Here is a 23083-nt window from a genome sequence, read left to right as displayed (position 1 = left end):
TATTAAATTTGGCCTCGGGCTGCTGGGGCTACGCGCCTGGAGGTACCGTGGGCTGCGCGGCGGGGCGCAGGGGGGACGGCGGGGTGCCGGCCGGGGCCTTGGGCTGACAGACGTCCGAGTGCGTGACCGGAGTACTACAACTCCCGGCAGGCCCGGCGGCGGCCGCCAGCATTTTGCCTGACGGGAGTTGTAGTTCCTGCGGGGATGTCCCCTCTCGGTGCGGGGCGGGAGAGCCGAGGGCCTCCCAGTGGGCTTCAGAGCGGGCCAGCTTGTGCTGCGGCCGGGAGGCCGAGCAGGTGCAGCAGAGTAATCCCACGGGGAGGGGTGGCAGCAGTGTTAATCTATCGCATGCTGGATGTGAGCCACTAAAAAAAAACCAAAAACCAAACCATGCAGCTCTGTAAATGCATGTTTATTCTGGGAGGGTGGCAACATCATCCAGAACCTGGGCTGCTGTGACTGCTGGTTGTCACCACCACCAGCACTGTACCAGGGCTTCAGAGGCATTTTGAAGGCACTCCCAGAGGATGAAACGGAGGGGAGGAGTGTGGAAAGGAGGTGTGTGGCAGAGGGCTCCCCTGCATAGGCCCCATCTGGGCTCCCAGCCTGCTGCACCAATGTCAGTGGAGGTTTCAGTCAGTTTAGAGGTCTGTTAAGACACCTCAGAGACATGAAGATCCCCCCGAGTGGTGGTCTGCCCACTGCTCGTCACTGGCCACATTTATAGAGGGTTGCAGCATGTCTGAGGTAAAGCAGGTTGGTTGGTTGAGTTCTCCAGGATGGTCTGCACTGCCTGCATGTGCCAGCCATCGTATCAAACCTCCCTCCTCTTTTTCTCAGAGGCCCTCTTATTTGATTTTGCACTGGTTTATTTCTATAACACTGTAAAGTGTGAATTTAAATAGTGGTAGAATTCAGCAAATTGAATTCAAGAAGGATGAAGTTCTGCTTCTCCAACCTCTCTACTGACACTGCCTGTGACTGCTGAGCATCCATGCGGTGAGGTTTGCCTGTCCCACCCCAGGCACTGGCATAGTTTCCACATCAGCTCTGGAGAGGTCCAGGCCAGGGATGGTCTTTCAGTGTTAGACCAGCTGAGAAAGTCTGTGGAAAGTAAATGATATGAGAAGGGTCTGTGGGAAGTAAATGACAGGGTAATCCAGGCCAATTTCATGCTGGATAAAATGTATTTGTTTACACATTGAAACTGTTTTCATTAAATTTAATGGCTAAAGTTGCCATTTAATGGAGTTTTTTCTTCACATTTTATGAAGTGGGTCCTTAGCATGCTTCACTTACATAGAAAACAAGTTTCTTTATTTGCATGGCCTGTTACATTTTGCTAGAAAAATGCAGAGGAGAATAAATAACCTAACTGAGGTCAGTACTTGCTCTTGCCCCTCCAAGATTAGAATCATTCTTTAAGAAGACAAAAACTTAAAAGATTAGATTGTGACAACGTGAACTATTGCAGTGACTCTCTGTTACAAAATCATTGGTTGAAAATAAAAATCTACTGGAGAGCTAGTTTTGTGGCAGCAAAACCTTCACAAATACATTTGCATGCTGCTTTTGCTGAAGGAGCTTACAACACAGTACGGTTGAGGTCAGCACCCAAAGTTAATTTTGATATTCTAGGCCCAGCACTTCACTCGGTCTCCTGAGTGTTACTACAATTCAATTAATAAGCTTTGTGTTTTTTCCTTTTGTCTTGCTACTGTGTTTGGAGCTTCCAGAGCATTCTACAATAGTGCAGACAGCACATGTGAGGAAAGGAAGCTGTGCCCCTATGAATTGTGGTGAAAAAAGAGATGACAAGACAAATCATTATAAAAGCATGAAAGGGGAGGATTCTTGGGCAGAATCCCTTTGTTACCTTGTCTAGGTGGAGAGGAATGGTGTCTCTAGTTTTTCTTTTGCACATCTAATAAATATATACTTCTTCATCCTGTACATGTTAACTCTGGAAAGCTGTGATGTGGTGCTCAGTTTCTTTTGTCAGTGACAATTTTTTCAGTCTTTTTATTAATGTCCTCCTGCCAGTGGTCTGGCATCACACAATAATTAACAGCAGTAATTCATAAATGAAAAGTTCAGTAGTATTAAAACAGTGTGATGTAAAACTCAACCTCTTTTTTTCTTATGGTAGGGAAGCGGTATCTACTAACAGAAGATGATATAAAGTTACAAGCATTTCAGCAGATGAAAGTGGCAATTAGAAATGAAGTTCATGGCAATAAAGGTATTACTATTTATTTCATAATGACCGTTCTCAATTTTAGCCAGAGTCCTAGGAAACAAGACAAGTCATTATCATATGACACCAACTGACCCCATTTAAAGCAGCAACTTATGTCTTCCTCTTGCAGATTTTTTGTAACTAAATTTTTTGGAAGATCTGTGGCTCAATAGAATGAAACATTATTAGTTATGCTGTGTTGGAAAATGCGGAAAAGGTTTCAAGTCTGCAAGATGTTTACTTAAGACCTGAAATGTTTGTGTCCTTGCTTTTCCAACTTAGCCAGATAGTCTAATAGAAAATACTGTTTCAGTCTACATATCTTGCTTCAACTACATCATCAGAGAGGGTTAATACAAACCTAGTAGCTACTTAACTATCCAGAGAAGGCCTATGCCTGTAATTCTGTTTTAATCTGCTCTGTAAATTTAGTTAATTGGTATAGATTTTTTCCCTTTTATCTAATGTAAGTTCTCAGCTGTACACACAATTCCAGATGATGTATGCGTACTCAGAATATGAAAAATAATTTCAGGTTTTCCACATTAATGAAGGAGCAAGATTGGTGGATTTTTTCTGATGAGGATTTTGTCATGCTGTTTACATTGTATACAAATTCCTTTCTTTAAGGAACATAAATAAAAACATAAATCTGCCCTTAATATTTAAGAAAGGTTAAGTAAAACTCACATTTCCTGCACCTGTTTAATCATTTGCAGGTGTGTTCTAGTGATACAAACTGACAATTGTTCTAAAGGATTTAGTTAATTCTAGGGTTTTTGTACGGAAAGGAAGAGTCAAATAATCAAATTTAGTTTTATATAAACTAGTTGTCTGGGACAGAGAGGGAAGTGAAGTCAACATGATAGTTTTTCTATATTAAGTGAAAGTAGTATTTAAATCAGGCAGTGGCAGGTCGTAATATTATATTTTGCTGTGATGATGAGGTACTTGTATTTGGGATTATTCATCCTGTTCTTGAGATACATGGAATTTATTGCTATGGGTCAATGACTCTTGCTAAAACAGGTTTGTAGAAGCCAAATATTTGGCTTTACAGTCACAGTTGGCCTTTTTGTTCGGTACAAATAGTAGCCTCTGAGAATTGATGAAAACAATGTGCTAAGCACCTATGTATGTGCATGGCTTCTGTCTAATACTTGAAACATGAAAAGAAGTAATTATGGCTGGTAATAAACTTGGTTTAGAAGTGGAAAAGCAGTAATAGATGTTCAGTTACACCAAATATGTAATAGCTATTATTTATTATAATGCAACTATTAACTATCATAGTTATACTCTTAACTACAGCAGTTAAACAATTGCCTGCAATAGTTATAATAACTATTATGTGCTCTTTACAAATACAGTTTGGATCCCAGCTGGTTTTTAAATTTTTGTGCACCTCTGAAAATATCATAACTATTATATATGCATACTTATATGTATACATTCTTCTGACTTCACAGAATTCAGCTCTGCATCTCTGTCTTGAGTAAGGACTTGTGTTTGCATGTAGTAACAGATATGCATCCAGTAGCTGTATATGTTCTTCTCTGGGGTGCTTGCTTTGTACCTCTTGTGTAGGTTACTAGCTTGGAAATAGCAGTGACCCAGCAACTGCTACATAAAGTTAACTTCTCTGCCCAAGACAGGGGGCAGAACCATTAGAGGAATGGGTCTGCAAGGTGGTACACATGATTTTTGTGTATGTCTGAATCAGAGCCTTGAGATTAACAACTGAAGGACTTGTCTTTGTGCTTGCTTTGTCACAGGAAAACATGCTGGATAGAGAAACCTTTTTAGGGGGGGAAGGTAACCAACTCTAAATTTATGGCTATGTATAGAAATATATTAATTGTATATGACTGTTTGCATCAGTTGTGAAGGGATTTAAATCTTCTGTATGAACAGTGTTGAGTAGAAGGAATGCTGAGTGGGATTGGTTTTGTTTGTTTGCTTGCTTCTTAAAAATAGAACATAAGGCAGAAAATGTCACTTACAAAACTTCCTTCATCTTTATAATTTTTATATTACCTGTCATATTCCATAACCTGCACAATGAAATTAAGTTCACAATAACCATCTTCTTGGTTTTCCAAGTCTGACATGACTTCAGGGAGACACCTAGGCATGCTTGTCTGTGAAAAGCTTTATGCATTTTCCTTGGTGAAAAAAAACAATCTTTCTGCTTCACTGAATCTCCATGTTTCAGGTACCAACTATGCAGGTAATGGAATTGTCTATAGACTGCTGCTATAATGTGTTTTATTTTCAGATCCATATTTTCAAAGTATTAAAGAAAAATTAAAGAAAAATGGAATTATTCTCAGAAATGAATTAAAAAATTTACTGCATTTATGTCAGACTTCATCTGATGTGGAACTAGCCAGAAAAGTTATTTACAGGTATTTTTAACAATCCAGGTAACACTTTTCTCTCTTCATTTTTTTGCTCTTATTAGATCATCTCAGGTTAGGTCTGCAGTTGAGGGCTTGCACTAATGCAGTGTCTATATGCATAGTTAATCCCTTAAATTAAGGCTGTATTTTCATTTACTGTCGATCTTCCAACCCTTCTGAGACTCTCAGATCAAAGGAGAGTCAAGCTAGAGGAGCAAAGTTTATGCAGAATGGGTGGTGACCCACTCAGAAATACCTTCTCTCAGCTGGGAGGTAGTGGTGTGCTCAGCGGTGTTTCCAGCCAAGACAAGCCTGGTTATAAACTGGTCTGGACCCAGCAGTGACAGGTCAGGAGGTTTTGTGAATGAAAGCCTCACCAGCAATTACAGTGTAGGAGCTATAAAGAAAAAAGTGAAGCACTTTTGTTTTGGTTTGGTTTTTTATTTTTTAGTGTAGGAGAGAAAAAGTTGAGGTATCTTAGTTTGTGCTGCTGCTAAAATAGACTGCTGCAGCTTCCTGTGCTATTGCTCTGTGAATAGAAGTAAACTAGCTGGGAACTTTTATGGCAGAGACTCATTCTGTTACTAATCCAATGCAAGTTACTTTACTGGAAATAAAAGACATTACATATTACTAGTTAATTTACTTGTTTGATTAAACCAGTATTTTTTCAATAAAATTAATCTGTTATCTAAATGTCATTAGCTGGTGCAGATAGAGAAGTGTACCTCTGTCATTGCACGTACAGACCTTGCTGTCTATTTAAAGCTGTTTTCCCTTGACAAATTCCATGTCCTGTGTGATAAACTTTTAAAAATTTTTCTAATAGGTACCATGAACAGAATGGAATTGCAGACTTAAGTAATTTTAAATTTGGACCCCTCTTCATGAGGCTGTGTTTTGAGCTGGACCTTGAAAGGCCTGCAGTAGAACTTATCAAAGATCAGGTAATTCCCCTATATATTTTAAAAATATTGTTGTTGTTGTTATTAGTCCAATATGAATAATGTGTATGCTACATGTGAACCTTGCATGAGCATATAGACTTGAAGTATTGTGGTATCAAGAACGTCTATACATTAATGTAAGGATGCAGATTACATGGGGTTTATTTTATAAATAGCAAAACAGTAACTAAAAGAAAATTAAATGCTAGTTTGATAAGTTTATTATTGTACTTCTGTGTAATTACATCATTTGAATAAAAGGTATTGATTAAAAAAATAATTCCTCAAATGAACGCAGCGGATGCATGTTTTCCTGAATCCTGTGTTGCATTAGGTCATTCTTGGAAGTGAACACTTCTGAGTTTTTATGTAGTAGTCCTCTGAAATCCCTTGGATTATTTGCACTAGCATATTTATCATGTTACTTTGTACTTCAAACTCACTCTGAACCCTGTAGAGGTGGTATGATGTTCCTCAACTCAGGAACTTGGCCATTTTAGTGCTGAAGAAACTTAAGGACTTGCTTTTGAACATCTGTAAAATGCTGTGTGTGATATTACCACAAGATATTAATCATGCCCAGTGTATTATAAATTAAAAATATTCTGTACAATAATATTGTGTCTTCAGAAATCTCTGGTGGATTTCTGGTGGAAATCTCTGATGGAAAGTCCATCTCTATGATGTTAATTCATTAATACGTGAGATGTGTCTAGCCAGAAATGGAATGTGAGGTTTCTTGTTTTGGTTTGGTTTTTCTGATTGAGATCTATGTTTTTAAGACAGGTCCTGCAGTACTTGCAGGGCTTTGTAACGGATACAGTTACAGTACCTCATCAGACTCTGCTGCAGAAATTTAGACTTAATACCTGTGGCATTTTATTTGTGTATTCCCAACACACAGTGTGATTAAAGTGGAATTTAAAATACATTTGCTCTTTCTTCTCCTACTATGTCATCAGTCAAGCCCTTGTGCTGATCTGCTCATCATTTGATACTGTGATTATCAAAAAATTCATTCAGTTTCATTGTGGTGGTACTTTACCTCGAAGACATTAATCACTTGCAAGCTTTATTTCTGCTGATATTTTGGAGCTGCCATTAGCCAGTGACTTCCGCTTGTGTTAACTTAGAGGTCACAATCTATAATTAATTAAAAATGATAGTGGGAATCTCTTGGAAATTTCTGTTTAATTTTAGCGAGCTTTTGACCATACTGAGTCACTGGTATTTTGGACGTTACTTGACAGAGGAACAGTCAGGAAACCCAGGGAGTTAAATGTTGAACTTGTGAAGGTGGGGCTTAGTCCAGTCAGAAGACCTGCTAAATGCTGTGCACAGTAAGAATGCTCACTGTCCTAACTTGATTTATGTTTACTCTGTTTGTATGTTTTTTCTCCAGAATTTGCATGGTTTTTTCTCAGACAGTACATCATTCCATATTTTGATGACTATGTTATTTAAAAAGGGCCATTTTGAAAGTAAGTACTGTGTTGCTAAGGCAAATGCATTTTGAGGAGGATGCTTCTCACTGTAAGTGTGTGTGTATATAAATATATATATATTTAATGAATATTGGTGATTGCTTTATGGGTTTAGAAGGCCAAACATCAAGTAAATCTGTGTAGATGTGAATGAACTGCAGTGTAGTGTGTAATAAAAATTGAAGGCTGTATTTGTTTCATACTTCCAGTGATATTCCTGACATTCTCAGTTGCACAGAGTTGTGATTATCCAGGTGGCTTGTTTCCTAAACCCTCTTCTCTGAAGGCTTAACTTCTTTTTGATTCTTATTTTCCCAAAGCTTTTTGTGTTCTCTATTTAGAGTTTGGTTTATGTGGTTTTTGGAACAGTAAGTTCTTCAACATTTTTTTGGCAGTCCTGCAATTGTGTCAGAGCAGGGAAGAGTACTCTTTTCCCTTTGATAGCAAAATCAGACAGTAGTCTTGGTTTGTCTTACTAGTCTGCCCATACAGTGTGGCTACTGCAATATTTAAGTCAAATGCTTTAAATCAGTTTGGTCCTTTGTGAGGATAAGGGGGAATCATCTGATCTGACTGAAAAGACTTTCCATGAGAAAATCTTAATTGAGTATGGAGTAAGCTTTTCAAGCAAATCCCTTTATTGAAGTTTGTTGAACACGCAGTGCTTGGTCTCTTGTCGTCTGACAGATCTAAATCAGTTGTTCTAAAAGTTGAGACTGAACCAATGTAAAAATAACTAGATCAGAGCCTGAATGCTGTGTTGTGGTGTCGTGAAGCATGTGTGTTATCGAGGAGCTGTTAGATAGCTTCCCTAAAATGGTGGAAGTGTTGATCATGTGTTTAAAAGGCTTGCTTTCTGGGCAGTTAGGAATAATGAGTGGTTTGTCAAGTATCTGGAATTTAGTTTTAGATTTGTATGAAAATAATAGACCAGTAAGGACAGATTCTAATGTAGATTGAAAACCTCTTGGATGGGAAGAAATAATTACATCCATTTGATCTTAAATTAAAACTTTTTTGAAATGTAGTTTTGTTTAAAAAGTAACAAATTTCAGTTTACATTTCTATTTTGAAATAGACTTACTGAACTCATACCATGTTGAATTTTTTTTTTTCCAGTTACTAAATGTACAGCCTTAAATTTGTGAAGTGAGTAACACCAATGTATTTTTGATAGGTGCTTTGGAAGTTCTGGTAGAAATGAAAAAACAAGGTATACCTTTCAACAAAGAAACCTATCTACTTGCATTTGCAATATGTTACAAACTGGTAAGCATTTCCAGTTTACACGATGAAAAAGTATTTTAAATGCCTTCTCTATGTCTTCCTTTTTTTGGATTTTAAAATTTCCTTATGTTCCCAGTCATGATTCCTTATCTAGTGCAAATATTTTAGACATATTTAAGTCCTAAATTGCTTCATTGTGGATGATATGGTGCACATATATAGCTTCCCATAAAAACTAATGTCACAAAGCAAATCTCCAATAAAGTACATGAATATACACTCTAAGGAATGAATTTCGTACAGCCTTTGATTAGCTGATGGTATTCTTTCTGTGGGGTCTGTGCATCTCTTCAGACTGTACTCTGCTTGATTCTCAATAATGGTTTTATAATCTGGCTTCCTTAAGAGGCAAGGCATATATATGATATGTTCCCTTTGTCAGATATCATCCATGTATTTCTCCCCTCCCCCTTCAAGTAACGTTGAACCATTTCTGTAATGGCACCAAATTTGACAAGGATTAGAGTTCTCAAAGGTGATCTGTTTCTGTGTGCCTGATGAAAATGGGCAGCTGAGTGGAGAAAAGAAACCTAGATGAACGCTTTCAGTGCAAGACAGGCTGCTCCTTAAGCTTAACTGTATTTTTAGCTCATAAAGAGCATGAATACAATTAGAAACTAGGCTATACAGGTTCTACGAGTGTTTTATTAGAATTGTTCCCCTTTTGTAGCAAACTGAGATCCCCAGCCTTTTTTATTATTTTATTTTGACCTTCCTCTCCAGTTTTGAAACAGTTCTGAAATTTGATATATTAACATAGGCCCTTTGCAAACTCAGTAGGAAACTCTTTTTCAATTTCCCCATGTTTTTAGGAAAAAAAACACTTGCTGAGGAGAAATTATACCACTAGACTAGATTTCCTCAGGTTCCTCAGTTAATCATACAATGAAACTGAGTGCATATGTGATGAAAAGGAGTTGGCCTAAAATGGTAGCTCAGCAGTAATTTATGCGGTGCTTCTGAAATTCTCAGGTCTGATGAATCAGGGCTGCCTTTAGGTCGGGGGAGATAGAAAGCCATGTGGCTTTGGCGTTTAGAGTGGGGAAGTAAGCAGAGCTGAGGAAGACCTGCTGTAGTTGTCTGATGTTAAAAACAGCTAGAGACTGATGGTTACAGTCAGTTTAGGGATGTTACCTTATGTAGAAGGCATCCTTTTTAGAAAGTTCTGAATGTACAAAGACTTTGACACTATGCTACAACCCACGTTTATAAGCTGGTGTTTGCTACTAGCATCCACTAAGGAAATATTTACCACTGCAGAATTTTTCCTTGGTCTATACTCTACCCATTTAGGTAAAGGCTTTCAGAGGAACCCACTGTGTTTCTCTGAGGTATCCTTTATTCCTTCTGCTGTAGCTTGTTCCCTAAAATCTTTACATGGTTCTTTCCATGGCTTGCTGTCAGAAGGCTTGAATCCATGGCATGTGCAACAGTAAGAGGTTCCTGAAACTTTTGTTTTCTACTGCTTCTGGCCATACCTGTGTTTTTCAGTAGAGAACACGGCTTATCATTACTTGTTTAGCAAATTGATAAAAATAGGAGGGAAATAAATCTAAACTGTCACTTCCTTGTTTTAAAAGCCACAATAAATTTGTGGGGGTTTTCTTCATTCAGATAAAATATTATCAATAAGGGAATAAACTGTAGTAACCCTTTGTTCTGCTGATTAAGGATACCACTTGAACTCAGACACGAGACTGAAAAGAACAGACGTACTTTACTAGTCATAACAGTGTAATACAGAAAACTTGAAGTAAGAAAAACCAGAATAGTGCACTTAGAGCAGCAAACAGGAAAAAACAGGGTAATGCATTAAATCATTACTACACGAGAGAGAGAATGGAGATTAAGAAAAATACATCACCACTTGCATATATTATCATCACCCAGCCCCGCAGTGGCTGGGCAGCCCCGGTTACAGCGAGGGTTTGGAGAGCCTGTCCCGGCAAGGGGGAAATCCTATGCAGTGCCTCCACCCGTAGTTGAGGCTGCCAGAGTCGCTGCAAACGGGCCCAGCCCTATAGACCAGAGATGGACAGGCCAGAATAGCCAGCACCTTTGGTTTGAGCAGAAAATTTCTGGTTTCATTCTCCTGTTCGATTCCACCCAAGGCCTGGTGCTGGTATCTTTAAGATCAGTTAATTCTTGGTTTCTTTTGAATAACCAGAGACCAGTACAGAAACATTTACAGGACTTAACACTCAGATTATTGCTAGTGGATAAACAAAAGAATTAATGTTTTATCTTTGTACAGAAGTGTTTCAGAGGTCAACTTTAAAACAATTCTGGGATGGTTTAAATCATAAGGCACTGCTATCCTCTGAGGTAATAGATAGTCCTTCTGTTAGCGCAGGAAAGGGCTATAGGCCTTTTGATGACAACAAAACATTTAATTAATCTCTGGTGGCAAAATGTTTCTAAATTTTCAAAGAACATGTTTTAAACCACAGGCTTCTTATGTGTTTTAAAAGATATTTTTGCAAGCTGTGCAGACCATTGAGTGGAATGGAAAAACATCCCTTAAACACCCAAAGGATGACCCTATCCCTTAAATTATGGCCAGTATTTTGCTGGAATGACACTTTGAACAGTAGGAACAGATATCAACACCAAATACTAGCAAGAAATATGAAGGCTCTTATCCATATTGGTGGTACCAGTTGTTACAAGACCTTCCTGCAGCCAGCTTTTAAGTTTGGCAGGTATTTTATTTGGGGTCGAGTCAACTCATAATTTCCAGTGTGAGAAGCATCGTTCTTGACAGTTGGTGGTTTGTGAGATAACACACAGGTAAACTCGTTGCCTTTTACTAGAGACTCCTATTGAAAACAGTCCCAGCAATAATGGAAGCTTTCTGTGTTAGAAAACAGGCAAATGACTAAGCTATTTTACTAGAGTATATACATTGGAAAAGTCTTGAAAGATTTAATATGTAAGAGAGGCTAACAATTGCTGAATATTCAAATTTGCACATACACAGATTTTTTTAGTGTAATGGTGCTGAGTAGTTCAGTGTTTAGAAAACACTGATTTTCATTAAATATTGTCACAGAGGCTTACAAAATCAAATTAGGCAGATGACAAATTCCAACAAAATTTATTTTGACCAAAATTGTTGAATGGGTGATAAAGTAGGAATGAAGGCTGTTTTAATCACAATCACTTAACACTCCAACAGATATTCGTAAACCACAGGTTCAAGATGACAAATGGAATTAATACTGTGCAGCCAACTCAGGATCCTAAACTTGGAGTGATGACTCAGAGCGTGCAGTCATGAAGGCTCAAGATGAAGGCTCTCAACCTTTAGGTGTTTTCTTAGGTGGCATCTGAACCGGGGCAAGGAGGGAGTCCCCAACTGCAGACCCACTACTCCCAGGAGGACTGACTCAAAATGGCTGTCCAGTGGGCCTCCTAGTCAAATCTGATATGTGGTCGTATATGGTTACAGTCCAGAAGTTTCTTTTGACAGAAGTATTTCATTGGTTGGGGGCTCATCTTCCAACCATAGTCACTATATGTCTTTGCCCTGCTGATTGTGCAGCTAGACCCCCAAGTCCTAACTACTAGTTTTTTCTGACAGGTGAGAAGTTGCTAGTGTTGTCAGGGGGGAGCACGCACCTTCCACAGAATCCACAGTAATGCCTGACTGGTTTCTTTGGAATGGTGGTACAGTCATCTCTTCCTTCCAAAGTTAAAAGGGAGCACGGTGTCAGTGAGCTTTAATGGTGACTGTGAATCTTTATTCCTTAATTATTTTCAGACTATTACAAATTACTGTTAACAATGAATAATACAGTGTCAGCCAACAGTGTGACATCAAACAACAGTAAAAACAATCAGTTGTATAACCACAGTCAACATTATAATAACAGTCAGCAACAGCAACAATCAAATAGGGAAATAATATTCTACAGTTGCATGGGAATGTCTAATATGTGAACAGGTTTTAAGAGAGTATGCTCCACAGTTAACACAGATTTCAATACCACGTGCTTAATACATCTTAATATAATAAAAATTATGGTAATCATAACCATTATTAAAGATTGAAGGAGACTGGTTACCCATCCTTACATGCCGACTAGTTATCACACTGGATACATTCAGGGAAAATACCAAACTGTTGTTGCAGAGCATAGACTGTCTGATCTGCAGTGGCTGTACTAACAGCTGTGGCCATAGTCAGTCCCAATACCACCTCTACTCCTACCAAAATATATCTCTTCCTGTGGAATATCTTCAAAGGAGCAATAAAATTGATTTGCACCGAAGAGCTTTGCCTTGTTTAATGTGTTGGGCTAGTGCTTGATTTGCATGGTTGACTTTGAGCCTTATTTGGCATTGTGGGCAAGCTGTGAGGACTGCCTCACAGATTTTCATAGATACTGGCCATCCCTGAGACCAACACCCATAATAGAAGTCTACTTTCCCTGAGTGGCCTTGCTTAGTGTGCAGCCACTCAGCCAACTGCCCGCAGTCTTCCTTTTTGCTGTCAACCACCTTCATTTGAGCTAGGTTATCTACTTGTTGATTCCATTTCTCAGTGGGGGTTCCGTTCCTTTCATGGCCCTTTACACATCTCACCTTTAGGGGTTGTGATCTGCCTGTTTCTAGCAAACATTACTAGACCTTTGTACAGCCTACCTCCCACTGATTGGATTCCCACTGGCATATCCACTCTCTGGTGCCCTTATAAGTCGCATAGCGATCTGTAAATTACAGTGCCACCATTCTCCACAGCCAGCAGGAGGGCATCCAATGGCCTGTGTTGTGTGCTACCTTCTCCCTCCTCTGTAATTGTTTTCCTGGTACCCTATTTGATGGGCAGATGCATCAGTGAACCATATTCCATGCATATTGGTGCCTGCCACAAACTCCTGCCACACAGGTGTTTCCTTAATTGAAGAAGGTTTGTAGGGCCAACCCAACAAGGTTCAATCAAGGTTTCGAGGCTATTGTAATCTGGGGGCCTTGACCAGGCCCTCTTTCAACAGGAGCAATTGGCTAACCTCTTCTAAGTAGACATACCACTTCTGTATCATGGCCTTCTGGACTACCCTCTCAGGAAGGGGTGATTCTTTAAGGATCTAGTTTAGTAGAGGGAAAGGGCCCCTGCACTGTAATATCTTGTGATGTACGTAACCCCTTCACTTAACTACTCTGGTAAGTGAGAGGAGTCCCTTCTCCCATTCTGAGTGCTGTTGTTGCTTTCTTAAGTGTCATTCTTAAATGAGGTGGAATAGAATGACAAAGGTCTAGCCAGCCCTTCATGGTACCATTTGAATCACACCATAGTATGAAGTGTCTGTGGCAAATCCTCACTCCACCCTTAATGGATCTCACAGTCCATTGCAATGGGACTAGTCTCTGATACATCTTAAATTCATCCTTTAGTACATTAAGGGCCTCTGTATGTTGCATAGTCCTTACATGGGTGGCTTTTGCCCCTCAGCTCCCGAAACTCCACACCCTGCCATTAGATACAATTGTTTCCCTATCAGCACATTGAATCCCACTATATTTCCTTTATAAGGACTCAAAACACTTTTGTCATTCTTTTTTCTCCAGGTAGCCAAAGTTGAGTTCAAGCTATGGGACATTTTTCTGCTACACCAGTTAACCCTATTATTACCTTAACTTATGGGCTTGTTAAACACTAACCAATTAAAAATTCTAAATTTATTAATCTTGGGCCCATGGAAATATGTGTATAAGGTCCATAAGTGGACCACTGGCAAGTATTCACCATGCGGAGTGGGTGACCTGAACCCAAAACTGCATCATTTAGTTTTTTAACTGTCAATTTCTTTTGCAGGAACACAAAAGGACTAGTTACGCTATCATGAGAAGGTGTGGTTGCCCATTGTTTTTCAGTTTTCCCTTCTAGCAATTCCACCAGCTTTCAAATATGGTCAATGGACTGACTGTGCCTGGGTACCCCCAGTGTTACTGCCTTTCACCAAAGGTTGTTCCTTCCTGGATCATGGGTCTGATCTGATCTACCTCAGAAGGGTTCAGATTCCTGGTGGGGAAGATGTTTGCAGTGGGAGTTCTGACTAGCTTGCCAGCTCTTTCTGTTTCCATCTGTGCCACCACCCAGATCAGTTCATCCTGTCTCACACCCGTAACTAGCTATATCATGTAACATCTCTGTCCATGTCAGTACATGCGTGCACAAATTCCGAGGGTTTTGCTGATTATGTTTAATGGCCCCCTGAATCCGTTCTCTGAGGGACTGAATATGTATTTTTAAAGTGTTCAGTAGTCCCCTTATAATAGATCTAAGGTGGCTGGGGTCCACCAGTACTGCCATTGGTATCCCTTGCTGCCCTCTTTCATATATTGCCTGAGCACAAGCAGCCTTTTGTACTCCTTCCATCAGCCCTGACAACCCCTTCAATAGTAATAGGTTCTCCTTGCTCTTTGGGATCCACACCCCCAGCCCAGTAAGCCACTTGGGATGTTACTGACTGGCCACCTGCTAGCCCATCACTGAGAAACACTCCTGGACTCTAGAACCCCCCTGTTTAAACCATCATCCGTCAATGATAGCCAATCGTCTCCAGTTACAGAAACTCTCCACAGATACTTGGTTTCTGTTTTGCGGGGCTTGTCTGATAAGTTAACTTGCAATTCACTGAGCTCAGACACTGCCCAGGAGGTCATGCAGACAGTGGTTTGGGGGTTCCACCTTGTGGGCCCATGTGCCTCTCTGTTTCCTCCAACTCCTCTCCTTCTTCAGAATATTTTCATCAGAGTGTCCCCAAAATGATCCCATTCCAATCCTTGGGGTCTGCACCTGCAATCAACTTCTGGATTTGGACAGTACTGGGGGACTTTTTCACTTGTGCTAGCATGATTTTTTGTTCTAACAGACATGTCTGCTCTCTCGCTTGTTTCAGATCTCCCTTTAAACAATGTTTCCAATTGCTTTTTTAAATTATCCTTGCCAATATGTCAAAAATCATTATTTCGTTCTTGTGCTTGAATCAAGCAGCTGCCTAGGAAGGCACACATAATTCCTTTGCCTTTGCAATCTACTATTTCTGCGGCAATGTTCTATACTCTACAACTGCTCATGAGTCAGACTACTCCTACTTCACCTATCGTATACCTGGGGGAGAAAGTCTGCAGTCATGCCTCCCTAATAATTCCTCTGTTGACATCCTGCCGACTGTATCAATTTAAATTTCAAAGTTTCTTTTGACCAAAGTATTTAATTGGTTGGGGGCCCATCTTCTGGCCATAGTTCACTATATGACTTTGCCCTGCTGACTGGGCAGCCAGATCCCTAGATCCCAACTACTGGGTTTCTTTAATGGTTGGGAAGTTTCTAGTGCTGTCGGGGGCAAGCGGTGTGTGTGCACCTGTCACAACTATCTAATGTAGCTTTTAGTATAAAGGAAGGACAAAAAGTCTACTTCCTGATTTGGGAATGATTAGGAAGTGGAAAGGAAAGTGTTGTCTCTTGGTTTTAGCATACTGCTGGGGTTGTTTTATCTCTTGTAGAAGCCAAAACAGTTAGGGCAAGGCATAGTTGTTAAAGTAATGGAAGTTATTTTTACCCTCTTCTCAACACTGTAGCTTCGAATATCGTATTTTGATGTTGTGTTTCTCAAGAAGTACTGTACAGAATCTGCTTGGTTGGGTTCAGATATGGATTACCTTGGTGATCTTACATATGTTGACCTCTGAATGCCTTCTGAATGTGATTGCAATTGCCTACAGTCCTTTCAGATCACAGGAATAACAAGTGCAACTCAGATTTGATATTTCTATGCAGGACAACCTGGAGTCTTGCAGAATCTCTGCAAAACTGCTTGAAGAAGCCCAGCTAAAAGGTGACACGTTACCGCTGCGAGCGTTCTGCTTTGCTGTGGCAACTGCTCTGAAGCAGGTCAGAACCTTTTGGTTTGATTTGTGCCTGAATTTCTATAGTTTTATTGTAGAAGGATAGTGAAAGGAAGTATAACTCATCTATGTAATGACTTAAAGTATTAGAACTTTTAAACAAACAAAAGAGTAGGATTGTAGACAATTCCCACACAGAGTGAATGTGGAAATTCTGAAATCCAAACACATGTCACGAGTCTAATGCACAGGTATTTTGTGCCAGTGACAGTGCCATATAGAATATTTCTAAAAAATGAAAGAGAGTTGGGCCACCAGGTTAGATGTGGCTATGGACCCAGCCTTGCAGATACTATTTAGTGATGGTTTCCTTTAAATAGAAATAAAATGATAATTTTAAATATTTGCACAATCATCTCTTTAAAAGTGTTTACTTTGGGAGGCAAACTCAAAGGCTGTGATATGTATTGCCCTACTGCCTGTGGCCTGTCCTCTACAATATGTTCTTTTACAACAAGATTTTCGTGCACCTCATGTGCCTTAGGCACTGATACGAAGAGGCTCTGAGGCAGTACCAGGTGAAAGATTGAGCAGAAGAATAACGATTAGAAAATTCTTAAGTCTAGTATTTCCTCTGCCGTTAATGGTGCATACAGCTTTAGGAAATTCTGAACCTTCTCTGTTTCATGTCCAAACAGAGGTCAGAGGCACTATAAGAGCTAGCATTTTGTTCCTGTTCACAGATTTGAATGAATGAGGTAGAATTGTTAATTTTTTCTAATGCACTCTGTGGTCTTTTTTGCACTGTGTCTGAACAGAGACGCTGAACAATAGCATCATTGAAATTATCCATGTGCATGATGGCATGACAGGGCTTCTCATTGGCACTGAGATTAAAAACCAAAATCTCAGTCTCTGAAACAACATGAAATATCCTTGATGCTGTTGCTTTATGTAAAAATCAGTTTAAATTCTTGTTTTGCAAGTAGAATAATGCTCCACTTACACTTAACTATTTCTTAAGCTGCGTGATCTTTGACAGTACATCTTGCTGTGAGTAAGATGTTTCTTGATCTCAAGTAACAGCGGTTGGTCTAGTAAATGTCAGTGTAACATTTACTGTCTGTACAAATCAGCTGATGGCATAGATACAGTACTGTAAATGTGTATGTCCAAAAGGTTAAAAATGCTGGGCAGGATAAACACCCACATTAACTAACATATGTTGTAGTTCATTTAAGTACTCTGACATGTACCAAACTGAACATCTGTGTAGATATTTTATCTTTTATGAGCTCTCATGTTCAATGTTGGTTACATGCTTCCTTTCCCTGCTGATCTGAGACAGGGATGCTGTCTGGTGTTCTAAAGAGCCACATTACATGCAAAATCCAGTGTGGGGTGGTCCTTTCACAGGATGAATGCTGTTGGGAGTCTCTGGGTCTTGGTGCAGGGGTTCTAGATGCTGTTTTGTGATTCATTAAAAAGTTGTGAAAGACTGTTTTTCTTAAACTTTTATTGTGGAAGTGTCACATGTTTAACTGTATTTATTTTATTATTTATAATTCCTTCCTAGAATGATGTTGCGCAGGCCAAATTTTATTGTTCCCAGATCATGAAAACAGAGAACAAATTATACAATAATCTTAAAGTAAGTATGCTTGCTTTGTATTAGAATATTTCAGAGAAGTATACCATACTGGAAAAAAACCTGTGTGCAGAGTAATAGAAGGCTAGCTTTTTAGTAGCACAGGTGTTTATCAGTACTGTTGCTGAGCTTGGTTTTGAGCCAGCAGATAATTTCTGTCAGCTGGATGAGTCACATTCTGAATTGTAAACACCCTTCCCACATTTTTTAAAATTGCTTCTTGCTATAGATGGGATTGGAACGTCGACCAGTCCTACATCTGCGAGTACAGACCTGTGAACAAGTTTCTAATTAGGATTTTGTGACTTTTTGATTTCTTACTACAAGAGATGTAAAAACACACAGCTCCAAGTAAATGCCTCCCTTAGCTGTGCTCTGCCCACTTCAAGCTTCCTTCAGCCCTTGAACCTTAATCACATATGTACAATTTTTTAAATTTAATTGCATGGTCTGCAACCCGAGAGAAAGTCTACTGCATGTGCCCGGTGAGTGACCTCTCTAAGCTATGGAAAAAACACTTTATTAAAGAAAAGCTAATTCAGGTCCATCACTACCACCAGGCTCAGCCTTTCTTTTCCAGGTCTCACCTGTGAAAAAGCCCCAAAGGTTTGTGGAAATTGATTATTCTCTCTGCTTTCTTCATGATTAATATATTTTCATCAGTTCAGCAACTAGAAATGTATTTTGTCCTTCTTTACTTTATGTCTTCATTAAACACTTTTTAAAAATTCTGTATTCTGATGGTAAGTACTATTGGTGTGGTCTGATTTTATTTTATTTTCAAGGTTCTTGTCCAGCTCAGATCTGGTTCACTAGAAGAAGTAATCAAGACATTAGAGGCAGCAGTGGAAGTAGATACTCCTCCCTTTTTGAAAAAAATTGAGTTTTCTGAGCAGGTGGTAAGTACACAGTAACAGGAAGAGGTCCATGGTACTTGGCTGAGTCATGATGACGGTGGCTTAGCTACAGAACTTCAGGTGCCTGAGTTCACCCTACTAAAGTTGTTTGGGTTCTGTTGCATTCAAATGCCAAAGCAGCTGGCTGCCTTTTGTACTGTTGGACAAAGCACTTAGCTGTCCGCTTCCCTTTTTTATTATGGATCTTGCTCTTAGAAGCTCAAATTTCATCTGAATGTAGATGAAGTGTTCCCTAGAGGCATTAAATATTTAATCTCTTGACTTCTATGCTATTTTCATTTGATGTAAAAATGAGAATAAAGTTCGGATCGCAGTGGTATTACTAGTTTGGTAATATTTTCAAAGACCTGTGATGCTATATGGGGAAGTGTGTTATGGGAAATAATAGCTTCTGATATTTTACGTATTTTATGATAAAAACCAGCTTTTACAGTACTGAACACAAAGAAGGCTTCCTTCGGAGCATGTACATACCCCCTATCAGCTTGGTAGCGTTGCTGCTGCTTTTCCTGAAACTTAGTGTATTTATTAATTTTGAACATGTCTATGGAACAAGGTATTTTAAGACTGTGTTAATGATTAAATACTTAGCCTTTCACTGGTGCCTATTAAATGAATAACTAATATGTAAAATATAAATACTAGATAGAAGGGGGACATACCTTTCAAAACATAGCCCGTATATATTAACTGCTATGTTGAAAAGAAGTTTTTTTAAGCAGCATTTCAATTTGTAAATTCATTGCAATAGATTTTTACATGTATCAATGGTGTATTTTGTTGGCAAATTTGTAACAGTCCCTAAGAAGACTAAGCATTAGTCCTAACCCATTCCTTCCATAAAAGGTTATTGATCAGTACCAATTTTTAAGAGATTTACTTATACTTGAGGACATACTCTGCCTGTGGCATACAGAACTTCTCAGTGTTCTGTGGTCTGACTTCTGTTGATTTGTACTGTACTATACATTTAGTGTGATACGTAACAATAATTAGAATTGTGCTGATCTGGAAAGTAGATTCCAGAAAGCAATTACTTTTCCGGGGCTTAAAAGCAAAATAATGATGTTAGTGTGTACTAGGCTGAATGTACAACTTTGAAGAAGTTTTAAATCTAAAAAACTCTTAATAGGCATCCAGTGCATTTCCATAATTGTCTGGTGATGTATAATGTGTGCTGCATAAAATCCTCTTATGAGTCATTGCATTAGCCGCATATATTGTGGACATTTTTTTTTCCTTTGAGTGATTGCTGATCTTCAGTATGGTGGTTGATTAAGATCCTCATTTTCTGAACTTTAATAGTCTGTCATTTTATTCTCCTTAGCTGGCTACAGTCAGGGAAAAGATGGAAGAAAACCCCGACCTTTCTGCCAAATTAGGAGATATTTATACAAAACTACAAGCTTCAGGACGGATAACCATGTGCACCATGGAAGACATGCTTTTCCAGATTTCTAGTTCAAAGAAGACCCCTGCAAAGCTTTTAAATCGGAAGCAATTGGGCTATCAGGCTGCTCAATCTCTTCGGTCAAATCTGTTGTTGGAATAGTTCAATATCTGATGGCAAACTGAACTGCTGTTAGCATCACTTAGATGCCGGGTTCAAATAAAATGTCCTCTTCCCTCCTCCACAAGTTTAAGTTGTTTGTGTGAAACTGTATTTTAAATACAAATCATGTAGCTTCTACCTTTCAGTTTGATGCTAAAACAAGCCGTGACTGTGGGTATTTGTGTGTTGTTCAGAAATGGAGTGATAGAATGGTTTGAATTTTTTCCTCAGGCACTTAAATCAGGGTTTTCCTATGCTAAATGTTCTGATGGAAGTGAACAAAATAGTATGCGTTTCTGACCTGAATTCCATGGTTCATGAGAAGAAAATTCAGTCTTCTTCAAATGTAATGTTCTGATTGAAAACATCCAAAGTGTGGAAGTGCTTAACTGTTTATTCAAGTTCTGTACATCTGAAGAGAATCAGAGGAAAGCAAGCATCTTTTGATCCCTTCAATATCTTTTTCTTTGGAATCAATATATTAGTATGTTTTTTCATATCACGTGGGATCATAGAAGTGCTGTGGGAGATAGCATGGTAACCAACTAGTTGTTTTCTCACTAGAAGGAGATTCCTGAACAATAGTCAGAGTCACAGAGTGAGTAGCCCCACATATTGCTTCCTTCAATTTTTCTGATATTAAGTCTCCCAGGACAAACAGATCTTGATACAAATTTGCATCTAAATCCTAACAAGTTTCTAAGAACAAGTACCATCACTTTTTTAGACTAGGATTACATATAATTTTTGTAATTCACTCACACATTGAGCAAGTACAAAGAAACTTCATGTTGAGATAGATTTAATGACTCCAGGCCAAATGTGCTTGGCTCTAGTGTTTGTAACTATGAGTCCTGTATACCCAAAAATCTTTTCTCATTCACCATCTGGAATAGAAAGAATTGGAAACAGCTATACCTTGGGCAGCACTCAGGTGCTTTTGATTTACTTCTGCATATGAAGTGATGAGCCTGTTAGTACAGAACTTAATAGTTCTGTGAACACAAGACTAGGTGGAGCGCAGCATGGTGCTCTCCAAGGTGGGCCACCTTATCTCTCCTTTGGCTTCTGTTCTTTTTATTTTAACTCTCCCCCCTCAAGTAAATGTTAGAGTTCAAATAATTCTTTCTGTGAATGAATCTGTGCATGCTATATGAGACTTTGTTGAAGCCAGTGAGTCACTGAAGAAACAGGAACCCACCCGTGCAGAAACACATCTTAAGCCATCAAAGCAAATATGGCTACAGCAGGTCAGATGTTTCCTTCTGAGGCTCTGTAACATTTCTATTGCCAACGTGTCTTGTGAATACTAAAGTGCACAAAACTGTTAAGAGTGGATGGAGTTTCATGCAAGTGTAAGTGAAGAATAATTTGAAATTTGTATCACATTTTTTGTGAAATGTGTGCACACTTTATGAGTGGTTGCATAGGTTAAAGTACTACATACATTAAAGAACATAGCTAATTGTTCTGTAATATTGTGTAGGACATAATTACAGACATTAATCAGGTAAGTACGGGGTTTTAGCCATTTTCTTTTCCCTTGGCTGGAAATTCTTTCAACACTTCCAATACAATATGGGCCTTTAAGTAGCTTCCAATCTTTTCTCCACAAATAAATTTGATCCAGGCTGCTTGTCATGTGGCAAGAATTAGTTTCAAAGAAATTAAAGAAGTGAACTACCTTTCAGTTTACTTGGTTGGTACTATCAGGACAACTGTTTGATGTAAAACTACATTTTTATCGTCAATAGAAGACAGTTTGACCCATTTAGCCTGTTATACATCAAATATATAAGGTGAGTTCTGTTTCATTTCCTTACTTGGCACTTTCAAACTTGCATTAATTCCAAGAAGCTTGTTCATCCTAGGACTGAGATGTTTGTTTGTTTTAATCTGCATTGGTTAGTTTCCTGACTGAGGCTGTAAGCTACCTGCAACTGAAGTAATAATAATTTCTATTACAATTGTCAGTATAGCTGATGTATTCTATTCTTTGTCTTGACTACTTGTTTTCCTGAGGCTGGTTTTGGTTTACTCAAGCTACTAAGTTGATAATTTGTTTTAAAGAAACACCATTTCTTGAGAGAGAAGGGGGATGCCTTTAAATAACTAACAATACTTAGGCAGAAAAAGAAATCAGGGACTCAAGAAGGATTAAAGGGTACATTCAAAGAAACGCACAAAATTCAGATGATTGAACATTAGAATATTGAAGGTTGCTCTGGAAGTGCTGTAGAAGACGGGTAACATCCTCCCTTGGGGAAAAAAAAAGGCAGGAAAAAAGAGCAACTTGTAATATTTATGCAGCTGATTTGAAACAAAGTCAAATTTGTTTCATAAAAGTTGCACAGAGGCTTGTTGATCAGGAAAGCCTGGATTTGAACATGCATCAAGGTCCTGAGGACACCCACTTTTATGCAGAACAGTCTTCAGCCATGTGCTTAGTTTAGTGTATTTAGGTGTGGTTGGCTTCTGGTTTCCCAGCACCCAAGATCAGGAAACTAAACTTGTCTAAAGTTAAGCAAATACTTAGGGATTTTGCTGGGTCAAAGTGTCTGGAGTGTCAAGGTCTGGATTACTAGAGAGCATTTCTTTGGAGACAGCCTAAGAGAATAGGATATGCACTACATTACTGCAGCCAGTGGAATAATTATACTTTGCTTCTGAGGCATTTTAATCAAGGATGAACCTAGAAATTAAAGAGAAGCCAACATTGTGAAATTCAATTAATAGATTTCTTTTGTGAACAA

The 23083-nt window shown here is 38.9% G+C and overlaps 1 protein-coding gene across 1 annotated transcript; it reads left to right on the top strand.

Moving 5' to 3' along the window:
- The first annotated feature begins 14 nt into the window (after positions 1–14).
- On the top strand, positions 15–23083 carry PTCD2 (pentatricopeptide repeat domain 2). Its single transcript, XM_026866787.1, has 10 exons — positions 15–42; positions 2150–2242; positions 4518–4647; positions 5471–5588; positions 6991–7069; positions 8250–8341; positions 16146–16259; positions 17790–17864; positions 18647–18760; positions 20106–23083. Exons 2-10 carry the CDS (start codon positions 2203–2205, stop codon positions 20328–20330), a joined length of 987 nt encoding a protein of 328 aa, XP_026722588.1. The 5' UTR covers positions 15–42; positions 2150–2202; the 3' UTR covers positions 20331–23083.

Source organism: Athene cunicularia (genome assembly GCF_003259725.1).
Source record: "Athene cunicularia isolate RWA chromosome Z unlocalized genomic scaffold, athCun1 chrZ_part4, whole genome shotgun sequence".
NCBI classification, from domain to species: Eukaryota; Metazoa; Chordata; class Aves; order Strigiformes; family Strigidae; genus Athene; species Athene cunicularia.
Note: the sequence above shows the minus strand (reverse complement) of the source record. Positions and strands in the feature narration are given on the sequence as shown.

What these genes read in the sequence shown, in the direction of transcription:
- PTCD2 (XM_026866787.1), top strand. Translation starts at nt 2,203, where the DNA reads ATGAAAGTGGCAATTAGAAATGAAGTTCATGGCAATAAAG. An exon ending in TAGAACTTATCAAAGATCAG is followed by an intron (nt 5,589 to 6,990) that starts GTAATTCCCCTA and finishes TTTTTTCTCCAG; the next exon opens with AATTTGCATGGTTTTTTCTC. An exon ending in TTGAGTTTTCTGAGCAGGTG is followed by an intron (nt 18,761 to 20,105) that starts GTAAGTACACAG and finishes TATTCTCCTTAG; the next exon opens with CTGGCTACAGTCAGGGAAAA.